Below are 20,029 nucleotides of genomic sequence, written 5' to 3' on the forward strand. Positions count from 1 at the left end.
AACATATAAAAAGCAACTTTGATGCGCTGTTATTGATGAGAGAGATCCCTCACAAAAACGTCATACACTTTTTTTTTTTTATAAAATAAACTGTTTTTAGTCGGCGTATAGATGCGAACTAACATATCGTGCTTTGACATAGCGCGTCGTCTGCTCGCATCCTACCAGCTCCGTCACAGGAGGGCGCCCGCGAGGTGGCGTCACCAAAACATCGTGTCGCCAATAGCCACCATACCCGAGCCTGTGTCTTAATTTAGCGTTTCATTTGTACGCGCTCTTGTGCAACTGCTACGCGATGTAACCACGCGCTAGCTTTGACGGTTGTACACTCACTTCGAAAACAATGCACGGCGTCCGTGCCTTTGCCGCAGACATGTACTATCGCGGACAATATGAGCTGAAACAGCGCTCCGGCCTGTGCACGGTTCTACCTGCGCCGCCTGTCGCATCGCTCCCTAAACACGGCTCACCCTGAGGCCGAGATAAATTATCACTTGCGCTCGCTGCGCCACTGCGCTTTTCCGGCCGTCTGCTAGCCCAATGTTCACGTTTCCATCTAACATGCATTTCATTGCGTTTCAAGAAAGCGCCGAAGTGGAAAATGCGCTGTCACGCTCGTATCTCCTCGAGGAGCGCTGCCTGACGAAGCTGCCTTGGCCCCTAAAAGGAGCCGATCTGAATATCATCTAAAACATTTGGAGGCGCATCAAGGCAGCCATGTCACGGCTTCCCCTCCACCGCGCCACTGCCTACAAATTGTGGAAAGCAGTGGGAGGTGAATGGGATTGGCTTCGGGGCTGAGCCAGACTTCGTGGCCGCGCTCTGTGATTTCTTACCAGACAGGATGAGAGTCGTGGTCGCGGGTCAGGAGAAAATGACGCGGTATTAAATTATTTTGCAATATTTACTGCGCCTCAGGATTCCCTGAACTGGACTTCTGCCGATTGGAACAAAGCTTGATGCTAGGGTTGCGACACACTGTTTGACGCCGTTAACCACGCATATTTTTGAGAGGTGCCTCCTTCATCCCGATCTTCTTGTATAGTGCAGTTGGACTTCCACGCCGACTATTATCCTTTTGTGTCTGACAATGTCCTCTGCAAATATTATTTCGATTAAGTTTCAATCTCCTTCTCTTGACAAATATATGACTGTTTGTCCCACCTTATTAAGACTAGGAATTCGTAAACAAAAAACTGGTGTCTTGTCAGCAACTTGTTTTACTCAAACAAACACATGGGCCCAGTAATAAAGAAACAATATTTTTGAACCTTTTCATACTAATCAAGGTTACAAAACCTTCTCAATAACATATATGCTTACCGCTTTTTGAACAGCTGTGATCAGTGAAACAGAAAAAAAAACAAAAACACGATGTCCCACTTTGTGCATGCGCCTATCATCAAACAAAAACAACCTGCAACGCATTTTGATATGACTTTCAAAAACGGTAATCACAGTTGAAATTTAAGACACTTCAATGCTTTTTCTTCAACCAGTCAGCGTTTTTTCTATGGGATTTTGCGCGATAGAGTAAAGTAAATCAATACCAAAAAAGAAACGACAAGTGTAATCTTTTCTTCCCCAGCCGCCCTACCACACATGCCGGTTGTCGCACCCACCGTCTCGCTTGCAGATGGCCGGAAGAGCGCAGTGGCGCAGCGAGCGCAAGTGAGAAAATATCTCGGACTCAGGGTGCGCCATGTGTGCGGAGCAAGGCGACAGGCGGCGCAGGTAGTACCGTGTGCCGGCCGGAGCGCTGTTTCAGCTCATATTGTCCGCGATAGTACGTAACGCGTTACTAGTAACGAGTTACTTCTACCTAGTTACTTTCTTCAGTAACAAATAACGTGTTGAGTTACTTTTAAGGTCAAGTGACGAATAACGTTATTTCGTTACTTTTGAGGAGCAACGTGTACGACAGCGTTTATACAGCCTCGTTTTAATTCTAACCTGAGTATGTCTCTATTGCGACAAAGGCAGATGGCCAACCAGAAAAACAACTCAACAGTAGGACACATAGCAACGTTTATCGCTGAAGACGTCAGTCGAACGGGCCTATGACTTTTCAGTGTAGGGCGTTTCGGTGTAGGGTGTTTCGGTGCGGACTTTCCGGTGCACGGACTTTTCGGTGCACAGATCGACATTTCGGTGCACGGACTTTTCGGTGCACGAACATTTCGGTGAATAGACAAACAAAATACGATTTTTTCTTCTCCAGAGACTTGTGGACCACTAAAAAAAGTGACATCATAAAAGAGATAGAAAAAGTATCTTCAAGTAATAGATTAATTTCAATATATGACTTTTAATTCAAACGTTGGGTGGCAGAAATACACATAAACAAATAAGAAGTTCACCGTTTATTGATTTTTTGTGGTAGTTGTCTGGTCATTTATATTTTGGTGAGTTTCAATAGCAGATGTCTTTCGAAGCTCGCGACTTAGCAAAATACCGTTTTCTACTCGCTAATGGCGAATCTTTTAGCGAGTTGACCGGGTCCCCCACAAAGACATTCAAAATTAGTTTTATGTATGGTTTATATAGTGACAGGAGTTGGTGTAAGTTCGGCTGATGTTGCGTTTTAGAGAATTAACTCTAGGGAATCATATTTTCAATATGGATTAATCGAACTACCGGCAAAAAATGTTTGGCGAGTAACGCTGCTTTTTAATTGTAAAAGCTTGATCATTGCCTTGTCCTAAACTCAGCCATGGTTTCAGGTTCACACTTTTAATGATAATATATATATATATATATATATATATATATATATATATATATATATATATATATATATATCAGTGTGTCGAACCGAAAAAAATACGGGTTCGGTTCCGGTTCAGGTTCAGGTAAATTTATTTTGTTCCGGTTCAGTTCCGGTTCGATTATTTCGATCCGCGAACCGGTTCGGGGCGCTGAACCGGTTCGCGAACCGGTTCGGAAATTATAAATGACAATTTGCAACATCAAAATAAATGACAAAATAAAACATCTGAAATCAGCACATACAAAACGGGATACATCGTAGTGTAAGGCTCAGGGATTTCCACCAGGAATGGTTTCTTTATGTGCACTCAAAGGTTACCTCACCGACGTTTACGCATTCGGACTTCATCTAATTGGGTCCGACGCAGTAGCTGTAAAATCCGCGACCTCCTTACAAACCCACTTACAAGTAGAACTCGCAAACTATCCCGCCACCTCGGCGTGTAAGCAATTGAAGGAACAGTGGGGAGAAAATACAGCTTTCTTTATTTGAACTAGCCTTCGGTAACTCAAATTAGACCCTTAAAAAAGTTTTCATTAAACAAGATACGGAATATGAAAAACACTTCACCGAACGCAACGCCAGAAGGACGTAATAGGATAATTATTAAAATAGAAGAGTTCGCTGTCTCACAAATATGTTAGCTTCTAAGTGCCTATACGAAACCGGATGCATTATTATCAAACTCCACAGCCTTTTCTTTTCTCATTCCGATGGAAGCAAGCTTCAAGAACTCGCGCGTTCTAGAAACGTGTTATGAAATGAGCACGCAGCAGCATTTAGGATTTACGAGATTGTAGGAAAATAAAATCCCGTGACGGCGATTTTTTTTTTTTTTTTTTTTTTTTGCACAGCCTTCCAATTCTCTTTCTTCCGTGCAAGCCGCGACCAGCGCAATACTGGTTCCTATGTCAAGATTCATGGATGCAGCGTTTATATTCCTAAGACTGAGTGGAGAAGAAAAATATGTAAGCGAGGTGTGTGTCAGTTGACGGCACTTAAAAAACAAATGGCATTGATAGCACATTCATTGTCAACAGCGCGTGGCCGAACCGTTTTGACATGAGCCGGTAACCGTTATTTTTTTTCCGGTTCAGTTCCGGTTCGGGTTCATCGCGATAACAATATAACGGTTCGGGTTCGGGTTCAGTTCCGGAAAAAATACCGGTTCGGTTCCGGTTTTCGGTTCGGTTCGGTTCCGGTTCGACACCCTGATATATATATATATATATATATATATATATATATATATATGTGTGTGTGTGTTTGTGTGTGTGTGTGTATTTGTGTATTTGTGTGTGTGTGTGTGTGTGTGTGTGTGTGTGTGTGTGTGTGTGTGTGTGTGTGTGTGTGTGTGTGTGTGTGTGTGTGTGTGTGTGTGTGTGTGTGTGTGTGTGTGTGTGTGTGTGTGTGCGCTTTGGTGCTTCTGTGTACTTCAGTTCTCTAATCACACCAGAAAAAAAAAGAGAAGAAAAAAACAGTGAGCCGAGAACGTTGCTTTAAAATTAAGAGTTGCTCTGATCGGAGAGGTTGCAAGCTGTTAAAAAAAGAAAATACTAAAATGCAGTTACAGATATAAAAAAATTCAATTGTAATCCTAAAATTAATTCAAGGCACATATTTACACCAAAATGCCCTTGCACCGAAAAGTCCGTGCACCGGAAAGACCGCACCGAAACGCCCTGCACCGAAACGTCCTACGCCGAGAGGTCCGGATCCCCAGTTAAACTGTACAGCTGGGAATGTCCTTCACCCAGAGAACGCAATAAGGTTCGTTGGTTGACCCGCATAGAATCGTGCACAGACCGAATGTCAGCCCGTAGGTTGCCAACACGGGGCGGCACAGAAACCATTGACAACTTCGAACTCTAAAAGCAGAGAGAACAAAAGAGAGAAGGGAAATAAGGTAGCAATGCAGGCGAATTGCTTCATGACCCCATCTTCGAAGATACCTTAACCATTGGCAGGAATCGCGCAAAAGTTGATAGAGAGGTGCTGGCGGCACATACAATAGAAAAAGCAGGCGCGAGGCAGTGCGTAAGCAAGCCTTCAATTTACCAACATAAAAAAAAAAATATAGATTTTATCGATGCCTGGTGAGCGACACGTCATCGTTGTGCGATGTTGTTTGATTTTAGGGTGGTTTCTTGTTCGATCCATTTTTTTTTTTTTTTTCAATAAATGTTTAGTTGATAGTTCAGCGCTCGTCCTGCGCGCTTCTATGTCCCTGCCTTTTTGCGCGCTGCTTTTAATTTATTAAGATAGGGGAATCCCAGATTCACCAACTCTTCCTTAAGCACAACACTGCCGTTCCTTCGAGCGCGTCGGTAGAGTGACTCATCAGCTTCGCCGAAGATGTATTCTCAAGGAAGCGGGGAAACATAACTCATGAAGACTTCGAGAGGCAGCTACTGCGTAAGTGCAACGACTACTGAAAAGAAAGCAATAAACCACGAAACAAAAGCAGTTGTGTATTTGGTCGTCAAAGTAACGAGAAAAGAAACTCGATACAGTTGAGGTGAACTGACGCGTTCCTTTTGAGAATCGGTAACGAGTAACGTATTTAGTTACTTTTTGAGTGAGTAATGAGTAACGGTATGTATGCGCACAATGGTGTGAGATGGAGTACAACTGGCAGCCAGATACAGACGGTGCAATCAAAGACGATTTGAAGTCACCTCCTTCCAGAAGGGCCTCCCGACGTCCACGTACTCCTTGCAGACATCGAGGCCCACCACTTTGCCATCCGGGGGAAGGGCTAGCGCAGCTGCCAGGGCGCTGCACCCTGTGAACACTCCTAAAGAAAGTTCACGACACGTGTTAAGCCGCCTTCTTTTGGTGCGCATTTCTGCACCATCATGTATCGCAGTCAGCCTCCGGTAAATTATTAACGAAATGATCAGAACGGTGCAAGTTGGTAAAAGCGCAAAGAACTAGGAAAAAGAGTAGAAGTGCATGATACACGGAGCGCTACTGGCAACTAAATTTTATTTGGAAAAACTCGATCATGCATACAGACTTGATTAAACCTCACCCGAAATTAATCTAAATTCTTTATACGATTACAAACGTGACTACGCACTGATGCAGCCGCCGTCACTCCCCTTTACCCTGATTCTGGACGCCCCAAAAAATGTCCCTCTCTGTTTTGGTTTTGTACTTGCCCGGAATATGTGTTCCATCTATGGTCGGTGAGAGGTTAAGAGTTCGGGGGAAACTCCTCCCAGCTCTTTCTCTATAGTAGAGCGAACGCTAGACAGGAGGCGGCCTCCCCTCCAGCATCCGCTCTGCTAAAGGGTAGGAACTTCCCAATGAACTCTTAACCTGTCACTGGCTATAGTACCGTATCGCACGGACACCTATCACAGTGTGTCCGTGTTCGGGGAACTTGGTCTTCCACTGTGAATTTCGCACATAAATTGAAATCTGAAGTGGTAAAAAAAAAGATTTGCACACTCATATTGTAGATAAACATTGCTAGTCTTTTTACGCTAATGACAAACCACCGCTTCCTAAAAGCAACGGCTTGAACCACCGCTGCCTGTCATCTGTCGTTCACAACTTCGGGACAATGTTTTCTTATTTTTCAGTTAAAACCATTTCTTCTGGGACCATTGTTTTTCGGGGTCATTTGTTCCGGGACCATTTCTTTCGTTTCCCCCGATATACGCCGAATTTTCAGCAAAAAAAAAAAAAAAAAAGGATTAACTCCGAAAAACACCCTCCGACTTTCACAAGAAATGAACTCCAAAAACACAGAATCGTACTTATAACTTTAAGGTTTTGTGCATTTCGCATTTAAGGCTTACGCGTGAATCATTCGAATACTTGCCTTCGGTATCTCCTTAGACAACACGAGCCAACAAAATGGTGGACGAAGTTGCGCAAGTGAATACCTCATATAGTGCCACGCGTATTATTACGAGTCTCTGCGTGTGCACTGTAGCTTTAACGATGGCTCAGTCATACTGTCAAAGCTCGGGCAAAGTCTGTGCAGGATCAACAAATAAGGCTGGCAGCAAGGCTGGGCAGAGATACTCCAAAAAGTATTCGGGAATACAGCTACTGAGATTCCTGTGTTTTAGTGCCCAAAATACAGATATTGAGATACATTCGACTTTTATGCAACGGGATATTCCTGAGATACTTCTGAAGAAACGTCAAAAAATTATTCCGGAATACAGAAACAGATACTTATAGAAATACATTTGTTCCCGAACGGTGCGACGTGGGGAGGGTGTAGTTCGTGGCAATGGCGATTGGTAATTTATGCTTTTTCTCTTTTTTTTTCCTGCCAATTTATGCACTACCCCTTGCCTCAAACTCTTTATTATCATTAATGCCTCTAAAAAACGTTATCCCCGTTGAACCACATAGTTACAGAACGGTAAAGACTGTGTCATGCTTGACAAAAGGCGTCTGCCTAAAATGAGCCCTGTTTTGCCGTGAGGGCGCATCTCAAATTGTCGTTTTATATTCTTCTGAGTAATCCATAGTGTGGGGAGATTGGACAACAGGGCCGTACTTTTTCTCCACTCGACTCCTCTACAGCGTTCGCTCTGCTAAATTGGAAAGAGGTGAAGGCTTTGCGAAAGGAGCTGATTTTGTTATTCTTGCAAGTAACCTTCTTTAAACCACAGTTTTTTTGTTTTGTTTTTTTTTGTTTTTGTTTTTTTTTATGTTGCTGAGTTGAGTTGGACTGAGTTGGATTATGTTATCGAGACGGTTCATGCTATAAATTCCGAAGAAACTTGCACTACACAGGTGTTTTTATCCTTTAAATGTATCTTAAAAAGGGCAACAAATGTAACGAGATACCTAAGTGTGGCAAAGTATCGCGATACAAGCGATACATTGTAAATGTATTTCACTACTGAAATACAAACACATTTTTTAATGTATTTTGATACAGAGATACAGATCATCGAAAGTATCGTTAAGATATCGCGATACATTTGTATCGCGACACTGCCCAGCCCTGGCTGGCACTCTGCCCTTCTTCCCCGTTTAGCGTAACATAGTCATTGCAACAGTGAATATAGTAACTGGATCACATAAAAGAAAAGCTTGCGCTAGCTAATACTAAAATTAATCAAGTTAAATTACAGCTATACTTGTTATAATAGGGAATTGCAAATTAAGGGCGATCCAAACCAACTCGCAATCCATTCTTCGGGCGGCGGAAGACGGACATTTTTTTCAGTGGTGTGACACAGACATGTGCCTATCTCAAATACTCTACTCAAGGTAGTGTATTTAATATACTTTTTGAAGTATCTTGATATCTTGCAGATGCTTTTGATCGAGAGTATTTGATACTTGATTTTAATTACACTTCTAAATATCTTGTACTCATTATCTCAAATACATGTTTAACATCTCGCCATTTTCCGAGTTTTTCGGTATGAAGTGGCGTGGGCGTGGCACGAGCAAACGTGAACATTCTTTCGAGCAAATCCTGTTGCTAACTATAGCTACGGTGAGTTTGATTGAGCTCGTGAAAACATCGCTTTTTTGCCGATTGCGACTCATACTTTAGCCCAAAGCTCCTATAATGAAGGTTTTCCCCTCACCTTCCCAAAGGCGCCTTTTGTTTCCTAGAGTTTCCCCCAAGAACTCCCGAGACAAAAGGGGTGGTTTTACGGAAGTAAAGATTGCCACACTGAGCGCAACGCAGACCGGGAAACGATTTATGACAACAATGCAGACTTGAGTTTCAAGAAAATGACACATATAAAAATGAAAAGTGGACAGACACGATAAAAAAAAGTTTGTTTTTCTTGTTTTATATTTGGAACCCGCTACGGCAAAACGTCAAGGTTTTCTTTTGGTTCTTTTCTTTTTGTCGTCAGGCCGTCACTTATTGCTCTGGCAAACACTGTCTGTAAAAGAACATTGATAAGCAGAGAACAGGACAGGAAATGAACTAAGAGCTGTATGACCTCTTAAAATGCCAACAAAGCGTCCCCCAACGTTGAGTGCCTTTCTGAACACAACCTACTTGAAGAAGGTATGTCCACTGCCCTGGCTATTATGGGGTTCTCTTTGTTATCCGTCCACTCATATCTGTATCCCAAGTTCGTTTATAGTGAACTCCCCTAATAGGGAATATGGATTGTAGTTAAACGATGCGTCTAAGGTGCGCCGCAGGACGTGATATTCACGCTCTGTCCCGTTTGTTGTCCCCACACCTCGGTGTTTACCCAGCACAAGGCCTGTGCACATGCCCACAGGCCTTGTGGGAATGTCCACGTCATCTTCTTCAATAAAGCGCGGGGCACAGTGTAATGTAAAAAATACTAACAATAAACGAAGTAACGTTAAGTGCCGGATCTCACCCGAAAGCAGTCGTCTGGGAATGCGAGCTTGACCCACTTCAACTTTTGTGCTGAAGTGGGCACCCTGCATGGCTGCATTGTTCATGCAGGCCGAAATGGGAACAAAAGAGCCCCTCCTCGAACTCACCCGAGAACACGAACTCCAGCCGGACGCTGTCTCCGTATTCGGTCATGTCAGCCGAGCGCCGAGTCATTGAAGTTGTTGTCCCCATTCGTGTAGTTCTAAAGTTAACCGCTTGGAGCCAGTGTTGCCATTTCAGCGATTTTGTCGCTAGATTTAGCGATTGTTTTATACATTTAGCGACAGATTTTTTTTAATTTAGCGGCTAGCGACTTTTTTAGCGACTTTGGTGTTCAACCGTAATCTTCTTATTTTGAACAATTTTAGAGATGCTCGCGGGCTAAACCTTTTTGCTTCTCTAGCCGAGTTTGCTTTGGGTATATGCTCAATTTAGTGGCGCACTTTAAAAACATGTCAACACTGTTAACACTGCAGACCATCTCTCCCGCGCCCACGTACCCACGTGCTCTCCGCCAAACGTCATCCTGACTGTAAGAGCTGGCCTCAAAAGGCACGCAAAGACGTGTTTCGACTATGAACTTCCAGAAGAAGTTGTTCGGCGAAGTGGCACAGTTGAAGCCTACAAAGCTGGCAACGAACCGTCGACACCGGCAGATTTAGGTGACTTGAGTGCAGTCACCATCGAGGAAAAACTATTCTTCTTTGAAATGTTCCATTGAACTGTTCTTGAAGACAAAGCAATCATTATTTCCGTGTTAAAATTAACAAGTACCCGTTTCTTATTCGTACTTTCGTACTTACCGCCTAGTAGTTTCCCCAAAAAACATTACAAATAAAAAAGTCCTAGTTGTTTTTCAGGGTAAATTTAACCTCTCAAAATACCTGAGATATGATTATTTGAGGTTCACTTACTTTAAAAGGGTTTAATAAGCTTTTGGGATTCAGCGAATAGTTTAGCGACTTCCCGGCGAATCTAGCGACTGTTTAGTGACTTCCTAATCTCAATTTAGCGGGGCGCGCAAAAAAAAGATGGCAACACTGCTTGGAGCGCCACGGTCTGATCTCCTCCCCATATTGGTGTGTTGCCACGCGCGTTACCGAGCGAGCTCGTGGCCGAATGGTTGCCGCGCTTCGCTCTCGCGCGGATGCTCCGGGTTCGATTCCAGAAAGCGGACTCCTCTTGTATTTATTATTTTGACTTGTCATTCTCGTAAGTTCTAAAACCTTGTCGTCTGATCGAGTTACGAATGTTTTACGCGCCGAACGTTCTATGCCGAATGTTCCAGAAACCTACGCGGGTACAAAAGGTGCTCCTCGTGGCGGTCTGGAATCAGTCTCGCACCAGCGCTCGATCCTGCTGTTTCGCCGATATCGACGCCTGCGACGCTAGCCTTTCTTATATATTTTGTTTTGGGCACAAGTTCGCCCCATTAAACGTCTAGTTTCTTCAGTTATTCGCCGCCGCATCATTTGTCATTCCTGACAATATCCTGCTCCTTATATAGTTGAACTGCATAAAATAGCCCTACGATGATTTTTTTCTTTTTTTGCCGTTTTGTTTTGTTGCGCGCTAATAAACCATTCTGTGTACTTGTCGCGAACTCTCGCAGTCTTCTGCCTAAACAAGATATCTTTTTGTCAACTGTGCATGATTCAGGTGCTCAGATTGTGCTGGGAACTGAAACGTGGTTAAAGCCGGAGATTAGCGATGGCGAGGTTCTTCTTAGTCAATAATTTCATTTGTTTCGTAACGACCGCACACGTTCCCGCGGTGGCGGCGTACTTATTGCTATCAGTAAAGTCATGAATGCATCACTTATTTCTGTAGATTGTGACCTTGAAGTTTTGTGCGTACGCTTTAGATCATCCTTTTTTTTTTTTTTTCAGTTATCGTTGGCGCCTGTTATCGCCCTCCTGGTCGTGACAATGCTTTCGTTGATAAACTGTACGTTTGTATGGAGCACGTTTTTTCTTTATTTCCCGGTAGTACCATTATTTTTGGCGGGGATTTTAATTGCCCAGGTGTAAATTGGAAGGGGGGCATTTGTCTTTCCTCTTGTGCGGTTGGTGCAGAAGCTTTAAATTTTATTAACCTGATGCATAGCTATGGTCTCGCTCAAATTGTAAACGAACCCACACGGTTACATTCTGTTTTGGACCTTGTTTTCACCTCGAGTGCGGATGATCTGCGGTCAGTTCGTATTCTTGACAGGATCAGCGATCATAACACTGTTTTAGTTGAAATGTCTCAGCCATTAGTAACTAGAAAGATAAGTCCTAAATTCATCAATGCATACAGCAAGGTTAACGAATGTGCCCTAAACGAGGCTTTCAAGAAGTTTGCTTCAGAATACGAACACCATTTTTATGAAAGATCTGTGGAGTCAAACTGGAAATTACTAAAAGACGAATTTAAGCAGTTGATTCTCGATTTGTGCCTCAAATTGTGTTAAAAACGAATGCTGATCAACCCTGGTTCACGAATACACTCAGAAAATAAATAATAAAAAAAAGCGTCTCTTTGCCAAAGTTAAAACTCCAACCTTGTATCTGATATGTCAAAGTACTTGAACTGTTTTTAAGGAATTCAAAAATAGCATAAAAAAGGCGAAGAACAAATACTTCAAGCAAGACCTGCTAAATTTATTATTAGCCAACCCTCGGAAGTTTTGGAAAACAATATGTCCAAAAAAGGATGACTCTCTCCCTAAACTGAGCAACGACCTCAACGAAGTATTAACAAACCTTGAATAAGCTACCGTCTTTAACAACTATTTTTCGTCCGTGTTCACCGTAGAAGACTTACCAGTACCCTGTAATTCGATCTGTAGACCACTTAACATTTCTTGCGAACCTATTGTCTTTGACCGAAATGGTATCCTCAATGCAATCGAAAAACTCTCCCGCAGCTCAGCCCCTGGCGACGACAGTATTTGCCCTAAACTTCTAAAAATAACAAAGCACCCATATCATCTTATCTTCTTTGTAGACTGTTTCAACAATCGCTTGACTCGGCGACCCTCCCGGAGGACTGGAGATTCGGGAGAGTTCTACCTATTTTTAAATCCGGAAACAAACAGGACTACTCGAATTATAGACCTATATCGCTGACAAGTGTGCCATGCAAAATTTTTGAACATGTCGTCTACTCCCACATCATGAACTATTTGTCGGAAAATAAATTAATATGTAACAACCAACATGGTTTCAGCTCGGGATATTCATGCGAAACCCAGCTTTTTGAGTTTGTAACAGATTTGCATAACAATTTTCACTCCTCTAAACCCACTGATGCCATCTTCATCGACTTCTCTAAAGCATTTGACACGGTTCCTCACCAGCGACTTCTATACAAACTTTCTGAACTTAACATCCATCCATCTATTATACTCTGGATAGCTGAATTCTTAAATAACCGTAAGCAAACTGTTCACCTTGAGCATGCCAGATCACCAAGCCTGCCTGTACTGTCGGCCGTCCCCCAGGGCACCGTTCTCGGTCCGCTTTTATTTCTTATATATATTAACGATTTTCCTCACCAGATAACATCATCTATTAGGCTTTCCGCGGATGATTGCGTAATTTACCGTCGCCTCACTAACCCTGAAGATTCATTACTACTACAGCAGGATCTAAATGTTCTGTCTCATTGGTGTAACACGTGGCAGATGAAGGTCAATGTAACCAAGAGCAAACTTTTAACATTCACTGGTCAGCGATCTCCTATTGTACGTAACTACACCTTACTAACACTACCTCTCGAAAAAGTACCAACTTACAAATATTTAGGCGTAACATTTTCTGATGACCTAACTTGGAAGTCGGAATACTCATATTGACAATATAGTGGCAAGTGCATGCAGATCTCTAGGATACATAAAACGTAACCTATACCCCACTCCCCGTTGTGTTAAACTAACTGCCTATAAGGCTTTCGTCCGATCAAAATTGGACTACGCCAACTTTATTTGGTGGCCTCATCAATCATATCTCATTACTAAACTCGAATCGGTGCAAAACAAGGCCTCACGTTTTATAACACATGACTACTCGCGAACGTCAAGCGTAACTGTACTAAAATTCAACCTTGACCTATGCCCTCTATCTCAAAGAACTCAACTTGCTCGTCTTGTCCTTTTTCACAAAACTTACTATTCCTCTTCTGATTTTCGAAACACCAACTGTCACCCATCACCTCACATCTCCTTGCGTCATGACCACAGCCTAAAAATTAAACCTCTATTCGCCAGAACTAATAAATTCCAAAATTCCCCATTTTTCTCTCGCTGTTACTAACTGGAATTCCCTTCCTGAATCCATAGTACGTGAATCTAACCCTAAGACATTCCGTGAACTATGCAAGGCACACCTGAAAAGCGTTGATCCTTAACATGTTTATCTGTTAATTATTTTTTCTACATGTTATGTTCTGATATCTGTCCTATTAGTTTGTAGTTTTTTGTTTTCTTTTTGCGTTTTCCTATTGTTTACCTTGTCGTCACACTTTTGCCATCTGTATATGTCATTTGATCCCCCCTCATGTAATGCATTTCATTTGAAATGCCTTTGAGGTACAATAAACTGAACTGAACTGAACTGGTAAACCAGATTTGCGCAGCTGTATAGTAATTGTCGTTGTCAGTGACGTCGATACGAATTAAGCAATGCGGAAGCATCTTCAAAAGTAATTGAATTACATTTCTAAGTATTTCTACCCTACTCAAGATACTTTACAGTGAAAGTAACGTGAGTAGTATTTTAAATACTTTATGAAGCAGGTATTTAGTAACTTAAATACTTTTATCGAGTATTTTGTCCAACACTGGTGTGACATCACGTATTCCGGGTCAAGTCGTTAAATAAGTTTCACAATAGAATAGAGGCTTTCTTTTTTTTCTTTCTCGCTGCGGCCAACGCAACGAACAACTCCTTGAACCGCCCCCCCCCCCCTCCCCCTCCTTGATTTCCACTGGCCGTTGTTTGTGACATCACACACATTTTGATTGGCCTCCCGTAGAGAACCTCTGTCGTGTCATTTCAACGGCCGCTGGCCGTTGGTGCGCCGGTGCGTCGTCCGAACAAAAGCGCACACTTTGAACCCTCAACGGGCCCCGGAAGTCAGAAACGTTCCTAGCTTCTCTGACATCAGGCCAGAATCCTATCTGGTTGGACCGCCCTTTACGCAGAATAGTAATTAAACGAACCATTCGATACAGTTGTTCTCCAAGCGTTTTCTACACACGAAGTTGCATAAAAAAATATAGAAATAATGACGCAAATTTGTTGTGAAAAGATTGAGCAGGAAGAGACGCTGAAGCTCCGCGCTTACCGACTTCCAGATACTTCTTGGCTCCCGTCGCCTTGAGAAGAAGTTGGATCAGTTGGAGTTCACTCGGGTCGCCCATCATTCCTCCCATCGGTAACTTCATAGTTTCCTTTTGTTATGTGTAAAAAAAAAAAAAAAATTAGAGCTCGCACTGCAATACCTTTACAACCTGGCACTCTCGCGGAGGTTGGGCCTCATTCCAACAAAACAACGGGAAGTATTTCAGAGCTCACTTATATACTATATGTTAGTGACTTCAAAATAGCGGACCTTGGCAATAAAGGTTTAGTTGCGAAGATAAGGCGTGAATTTTTCGAAGGATAAAAACCAGGTCGTCTTTTATTCCGCAGCTCGCGAAAAACCAATGATTGCGATTTACCAAAAAAACAAAAGCGTGACCAGCGAATGACGACGCGGGCATCACGATTTGGTGCCAAAACAAAGATGTGCCCCGAGTCACTGACACGCTCGCGTACCCAGAAACTCCGCGCACGCAGACCGCATTCAAATGACCTGTAGGTCGTCATTCACCGGTTCATCTCAGCAAGTCGCAACGTTGTATTTGATAGTGTTGAGAGAAACAGGGCCCTGAAACCAAATCGTGACGAATGGCTAGATACGAGCGGGCAGGTCCTAAATCCCGAGCCCGACCCGAGCTCGTCCCGACCCCGTTCCGACCCCGTTCTGACCCCGTTCCAACCCTGGCCCGACCTAACCCGATAGTCGGATCGTGCTCGAGACAAGTTCGAGCCGATTTGTAGTAATGCTGGGCTTGATTGAGGAACCGGGACCCGGCCAACCCGGTTTTGCCATGTGTAAGAATGTAAATTTGAGAACCCCGTCAGTTCTCTACAGAACCTCTGAAAGCGCGAAAGGTAGCGTACGTATCGGGTGCTGCGGGTTATGACACAGGAAATGTGTAGTTTTGACCGTTCGGCTGCACCCTGGCCCAGCCGAACGCTTTCCGACGCGCTTTCCGATACGCTTTCCGACGCGCGGAAAGCGTATCACAGGCCACGTCCACAGAACGGGATTGCCATCCGCTGCGTCCGGACGTAAGGTGAAACGGGGTATAGGCGGGTTCTTCTTTTATAGATGAAAGGCTAGTGACGTCACTCCTCATGTCGCAAGCTGCCGTCGCCGCTGCAGCAGGCGCCGTTATCAACCATTATACGGTTCGCACTTCACACGAGGGCTTCGAATGACGTCAACCCTTTTCGAAGCAGCTGCAAACCTAATCTTTACGGGAACGCGTGGGAGGGTGTTCGTATTGGTCACACGCGCCTTATCATGAATCATGTGGTTTTGATGCTTGTTCTGTGGTTTTCTTTATTGAAACGGATACTGAGCTGCATGCTGCATGCCATGATTCCAAAGGAGATATGCTGTTTTCCCTTCAATTGTTCGCCGGGGGTTTTCTGCTTACAACGACGACACGAAACTTTCCTTGGCTGGTAGAGGTATACTGCTTCGCTGTAAAACCGAAGCGGTTCGTGAACACAACCAACGCTCATCTCTTTGAGTGGGCTGCATAACAAAATTGAAGTTTGACTACACACTGCGCAACACACCTTGTTGTGTTTGCGCACACGTACAGCTGCCGTCAAAGCAGTATTCTGTTGTATTACTCCTGTATTCTGTTGTATTCACTCCCACTTGGGCCATCATGGTCTGCAGTATGGTATACAAAAAAAAAATTAAAAATAAATAAACGTTGGAATGGTGTGTGCGTTGAACGGTACTTTGAACCTGACATTAACATGCTTGGATTCAGATTGATTCAGCCTCGACAATATCGGTGCCTCGGTATTCGCTGTTCTCCTTCTGTAAATGACAATGATTGGCCCTTCGCGTGCTCTCCAGGAAAGTAGACGCTCAGGATTTGTTCGTGGGGAAGGCTGATACCATCTGGGCAAACTTTCGGTACAGTTATGCCTAGCAAATTCGGCCAGCAGGCAAGTTACATAGTCAGCAGCCTCACCTCGATCAGCTTCTCTTGGGCAGGGTGCAGAGACAGGGAGTGCTTCCGAACATACATTGACGCCTCATCACTGACGAAGCCGCTTTTTATCGCGTGGTACATACCCTGAAAAAGAAATAGCTGTTAATATACCGTTTCAGTTGCACCTGCACGTACAATCAGCGGCAATGTAAGCTGCCCAGTTTAGTGCTATCCGAAAGAGGTCAAATACTGCTTGGGGTGCCTCCGGCACGCTACGCTATTTTTTTTTTCTTTATTGATTTGTTTATACTGCGAGCTCAATTGGGGCCATTGCAGGAGTGTAAAATATCGGTTAAAATAAATCAATATTCAAGAACAAAAAAATATCGATTTAACAATCGCCCATCAAGGCAAGGTAAGTTTCCCTATTTTTAATCTAAAGTCGTCATAGCGAAGCATACCTATAGATCTATCGACACTGTACCATAATTCAATAGTGCGAGGGTCAAAATAATTTGTAAAACAATTAATATGAGAATAAAAGGCAACAATGTTCAAAGGATGCCACCATCTGGTGCGAGTGACATCCGTGAAATTAATGTTGTTTATGCGCTGGATGCCACCATCCCCATGAACTATATCATTAAACATTTGGAGCCGCTCCACAGTTCGCCTGAAAGATAAAGATTTAATTCCAAACATTGTCATAGCAGACGATGGTGAGAAATTTCGATCATACCTATAGTACAGTGGCTTAAAGGGGGTAGTGTAGTTACCGCGTAGCCTCCACCATGCATTGAGAACGGCCGCTCCTTGGAAGACGGTGTAGGTGGCGTTTCGATCCGCAGCTCCGTTGGGTGCCTCCATCGGCCGGCAGATAGAGGCACCCTAACACGCTTCATAACTATTATAAATATCTCAAAAACCATTATTTGTTTCCAGTGAACTTCCAAGGACATGGTTTGTGTTCGTAGCTGAATAAAAATGTGAAACTAGCAGACGGCAATGTAGTCGACAGCATAGAGTTATTACAATAGACGCTAGAGGTTCAGCTGGCGCTAGTGTCTACGGGACTTCAGGTTGCAAATTGAAGCAGACAGCATGCAGTCTACATTTCCAGCCTCCCCGTGTATTCCTATAAGAAAACGCACGTGAATTTTGTCTCTTCGCCGGAAAATAACATGAATAATTTTTGTCATTTCGGTTGTACCGGATAGTATGTACCTTTATTGGTATTGTGAAAGTGTAATTGCTTTAGTTACAGCATTTTTCTTTACCGCTGAACGATGTTAAACTTCGCTCTATTTCAGGCCCAAACCAGATCTGTTTCAAGGAAGGTATGTGAAAACGAGCGCCGATTCTAAGCAAACTAACGATCGAAAGGAATGTATATTGTGTTCAAGGTTTGCTAGCATTTCGATGGTGCTTATATATTGCTAATATGCCCGTCCTGTCATTGGATGAAAATGACTCCGTCGTGCATCTTTACGGGCGGTTAAAAACATTCAAAATGTAAAGAACACGTGAGCTACGAAACGTGTGTCTTTATTATTTCCTATTTCGGGCAGTTTTTATCGGGCGCCTGCTCTCTGCCTCCCCCTATTTGCAAAGATTTGGAGCGTGCGGGTGATGATTTGAACCCAGAACAAGCATCTTCGCACATATTCATGAACAGAAAGAATAAAACAGTACTTATTTATTGCAAATTTGACTATATTACGTGGCTTTCAATTTATTTTGATCGTCTGCGTGCACAAGAAGTTACTTATCCAGTGTTACTGCGTAGTTCTTGCCGTCTCCCTTGGTTTTCCAGATGTAATTCGTTCGTTTGGCACGTATATCCCCCATGCTGGAAATCGTCGACGTCGTGTTCGCGCTAACAGTGTCCGACAGTGCACATAAATACACGTACGAAGTGGCTTTTAACACCGCTTTTCATGCCACGAATTTCAAATAAAAATGCTGTAACTGACCAATATTTCGTCTGAGTGACTGAGAAATGTTATAATGTGCCTAGTACGTAGAAATTATTCGTGATATTGTCTCTTATAATCGAGCGCAGAGAGAAAATGCCCTCGCTTTTTCCATAGAAATGCATTACCGGAAATCAATTTCTGACTGCTTGCTGTCTGCTTCAAAATGCAACAGCACACTATAGCGCCACCTGAGCCTCTAGCGTTTATTGTAATAACTCTATGGCCAACAGCTGCGAATCGGCCGGAGCTCGCCAGAGCCAAGCTGGCCAAGCGGCCAAGCCGGAGCCATAGCCGGAACGACGGTGCTGCAGCGCCAGCGCCACCCGCGGCCGTCTTCCAACGCTGTGCCACTTCTCCGGTTTCGTTCGTTACACTACCCCTTTAGGCTAATGTACCTAGAGTAAATAAACCTAACAGCCTTAGCCTGGATTGAATTAAAAAGATTGTTCACTTTTTTTTTTCTTTTTTTTTTTTAGATATGGATGTTAGACAACAGATCTAAATTGGCCGAAGGAGGATTTTAAAAACCTCTTTAGGGAGAACATTTCAACGTACGTTTGGCATACCCTAGCTTCCTAAGGGAAAGAGAACATATGAAGTTAAAGTACTTGTCTCATTTAAGAGAATATCGCAGCTCCCCAGGCCCCATGCATTTCCAATAGCAACGTTTTAATCCGACTGCTCAGAAACCACCGGACGGATTGACTTAGGGAATGTTTTGTTCGAAATATAATACGAAATTCCATGCGGTCGCACATTTCCCGGTTGGATGCCTAGAGTTTATTTACGGGAGCTTGAATTCCCTTCAAACTGGCACCCTTTTCAACTTGCCATTCATTTGCACTTCTGTAGAAAACAGAGTAACACCAATACATTTTCTGACACCGCGTTGCGCACGGTAATTTTTTTTTCTTAACCTATCTCCAACAAGAAATTCATTTCATGCATTTCAATTGGGAAATAAAAGGATCAAGTTTGCGCTCCGGTGAAAGCCTGAAAATTGCCTCCCCGATAGATTTTATCGTCTATTCCGTGGCCCCATCTGTGAAAAACCATTCATCGTTACAAAATAACAAACAGCGCGCGCAAAAAAAAAAAAAAAAAAAAAGAAATATAACAAACGCTTGCGATTCCTAGTTCGCCAAAGGAACGAATCATTTTTCTTTCAACGTTTATAGCAGCTTGCATGGAGAAGCGTGCACGAAGTTTCATTATACAAGCACTTAAAAAAATTAGGGCTCCCATCCAGGCTGTGAAGGGGGTTGGTCAGCAAGGCTGTGGCATCACCTGCTACGATTGCCTACTGCACAAAATACCGCCGCCGGTCGCAGCACGCCGCCGCCGGTCGCAGCACGCCGCCGCTGGTCGTATAGCCGTTTCTTTTCCCTTTGCCGCTCATAGTATTCACGCTGCTCCTCGGGAGTCCTAACTATGCGTGGCCTATTCATCGCTGTGGTGCAGCAACAATGAAATCAGCTGCTATACTCCGTTTCATCTTACGTTTAAAGGGCAACTCCGGCCAAAACTCAAAATGAAAGAAATTGCTGGTATCGCTGTAGTGACACAAAATACGACCCCAGCCAAAATATTACGTCCGTGGGACGCCGCATTCTCAACTAATGCCGATAATAAAAATGTGGTCGACCCACGAGCCG

At 43.5% G+C, this 20,029-nt stretch overlaps 1 protein-coding gene across 6 annotated transcripts in view; it reads right to left on the reverse strand.

Annotated features, from left to right (window-relative positions):
* The window catches only part of LOC8039901 (catechol O-methyltransferase domain-containing protein 1), a 71,469-nt gene that overhangs the window by 11,740 nt on the left and 39,700 nt on the right, over window positions 1-20,029 (reverse strand). For all 6 annotated transcript variants that reach the window (XM_040213010.3, XM_040501852.2, XM_040213012.3 and 3 more), the window contains 3 exons: window positions 16,438-16,542; window positions 14,460-14,565; window positions 5,449-5,567 (listed from right to left, as the gene is read on the reverse strand). In XM_040213010.3, the coding sequence (XP_040068944.1) occupies window positions 5,449-5,567; window positions 14,460-14,565; window positions 16,438-16,539 (327 nt within the window). In that variant the 5' untranslated portion in view covers window positions 16,540-16,542. The remainder of the gene's footprint in view (window positions 1-5,448; window positions 5,568-14,459; window positions 14,566-16,437; window positions 16,543-20,029) is intronic.

Source organism: Ixodes scapularis, unplaced genomic scaffold, assembly GCF_016920785.2.
Source record: "Ixodes scapularis isolate PalLabHiFi unplaced genomic scaffold, ASM1692078v2 PGA_scaffold9__187_contigs__length_104089568, whole genome shotgun sequence".
NCBI lineage: Eukaryota > Metazoa > Arthropoda > Arachnida > Ixodida > Ixodidae > Ixodes > Ixodes scapularis.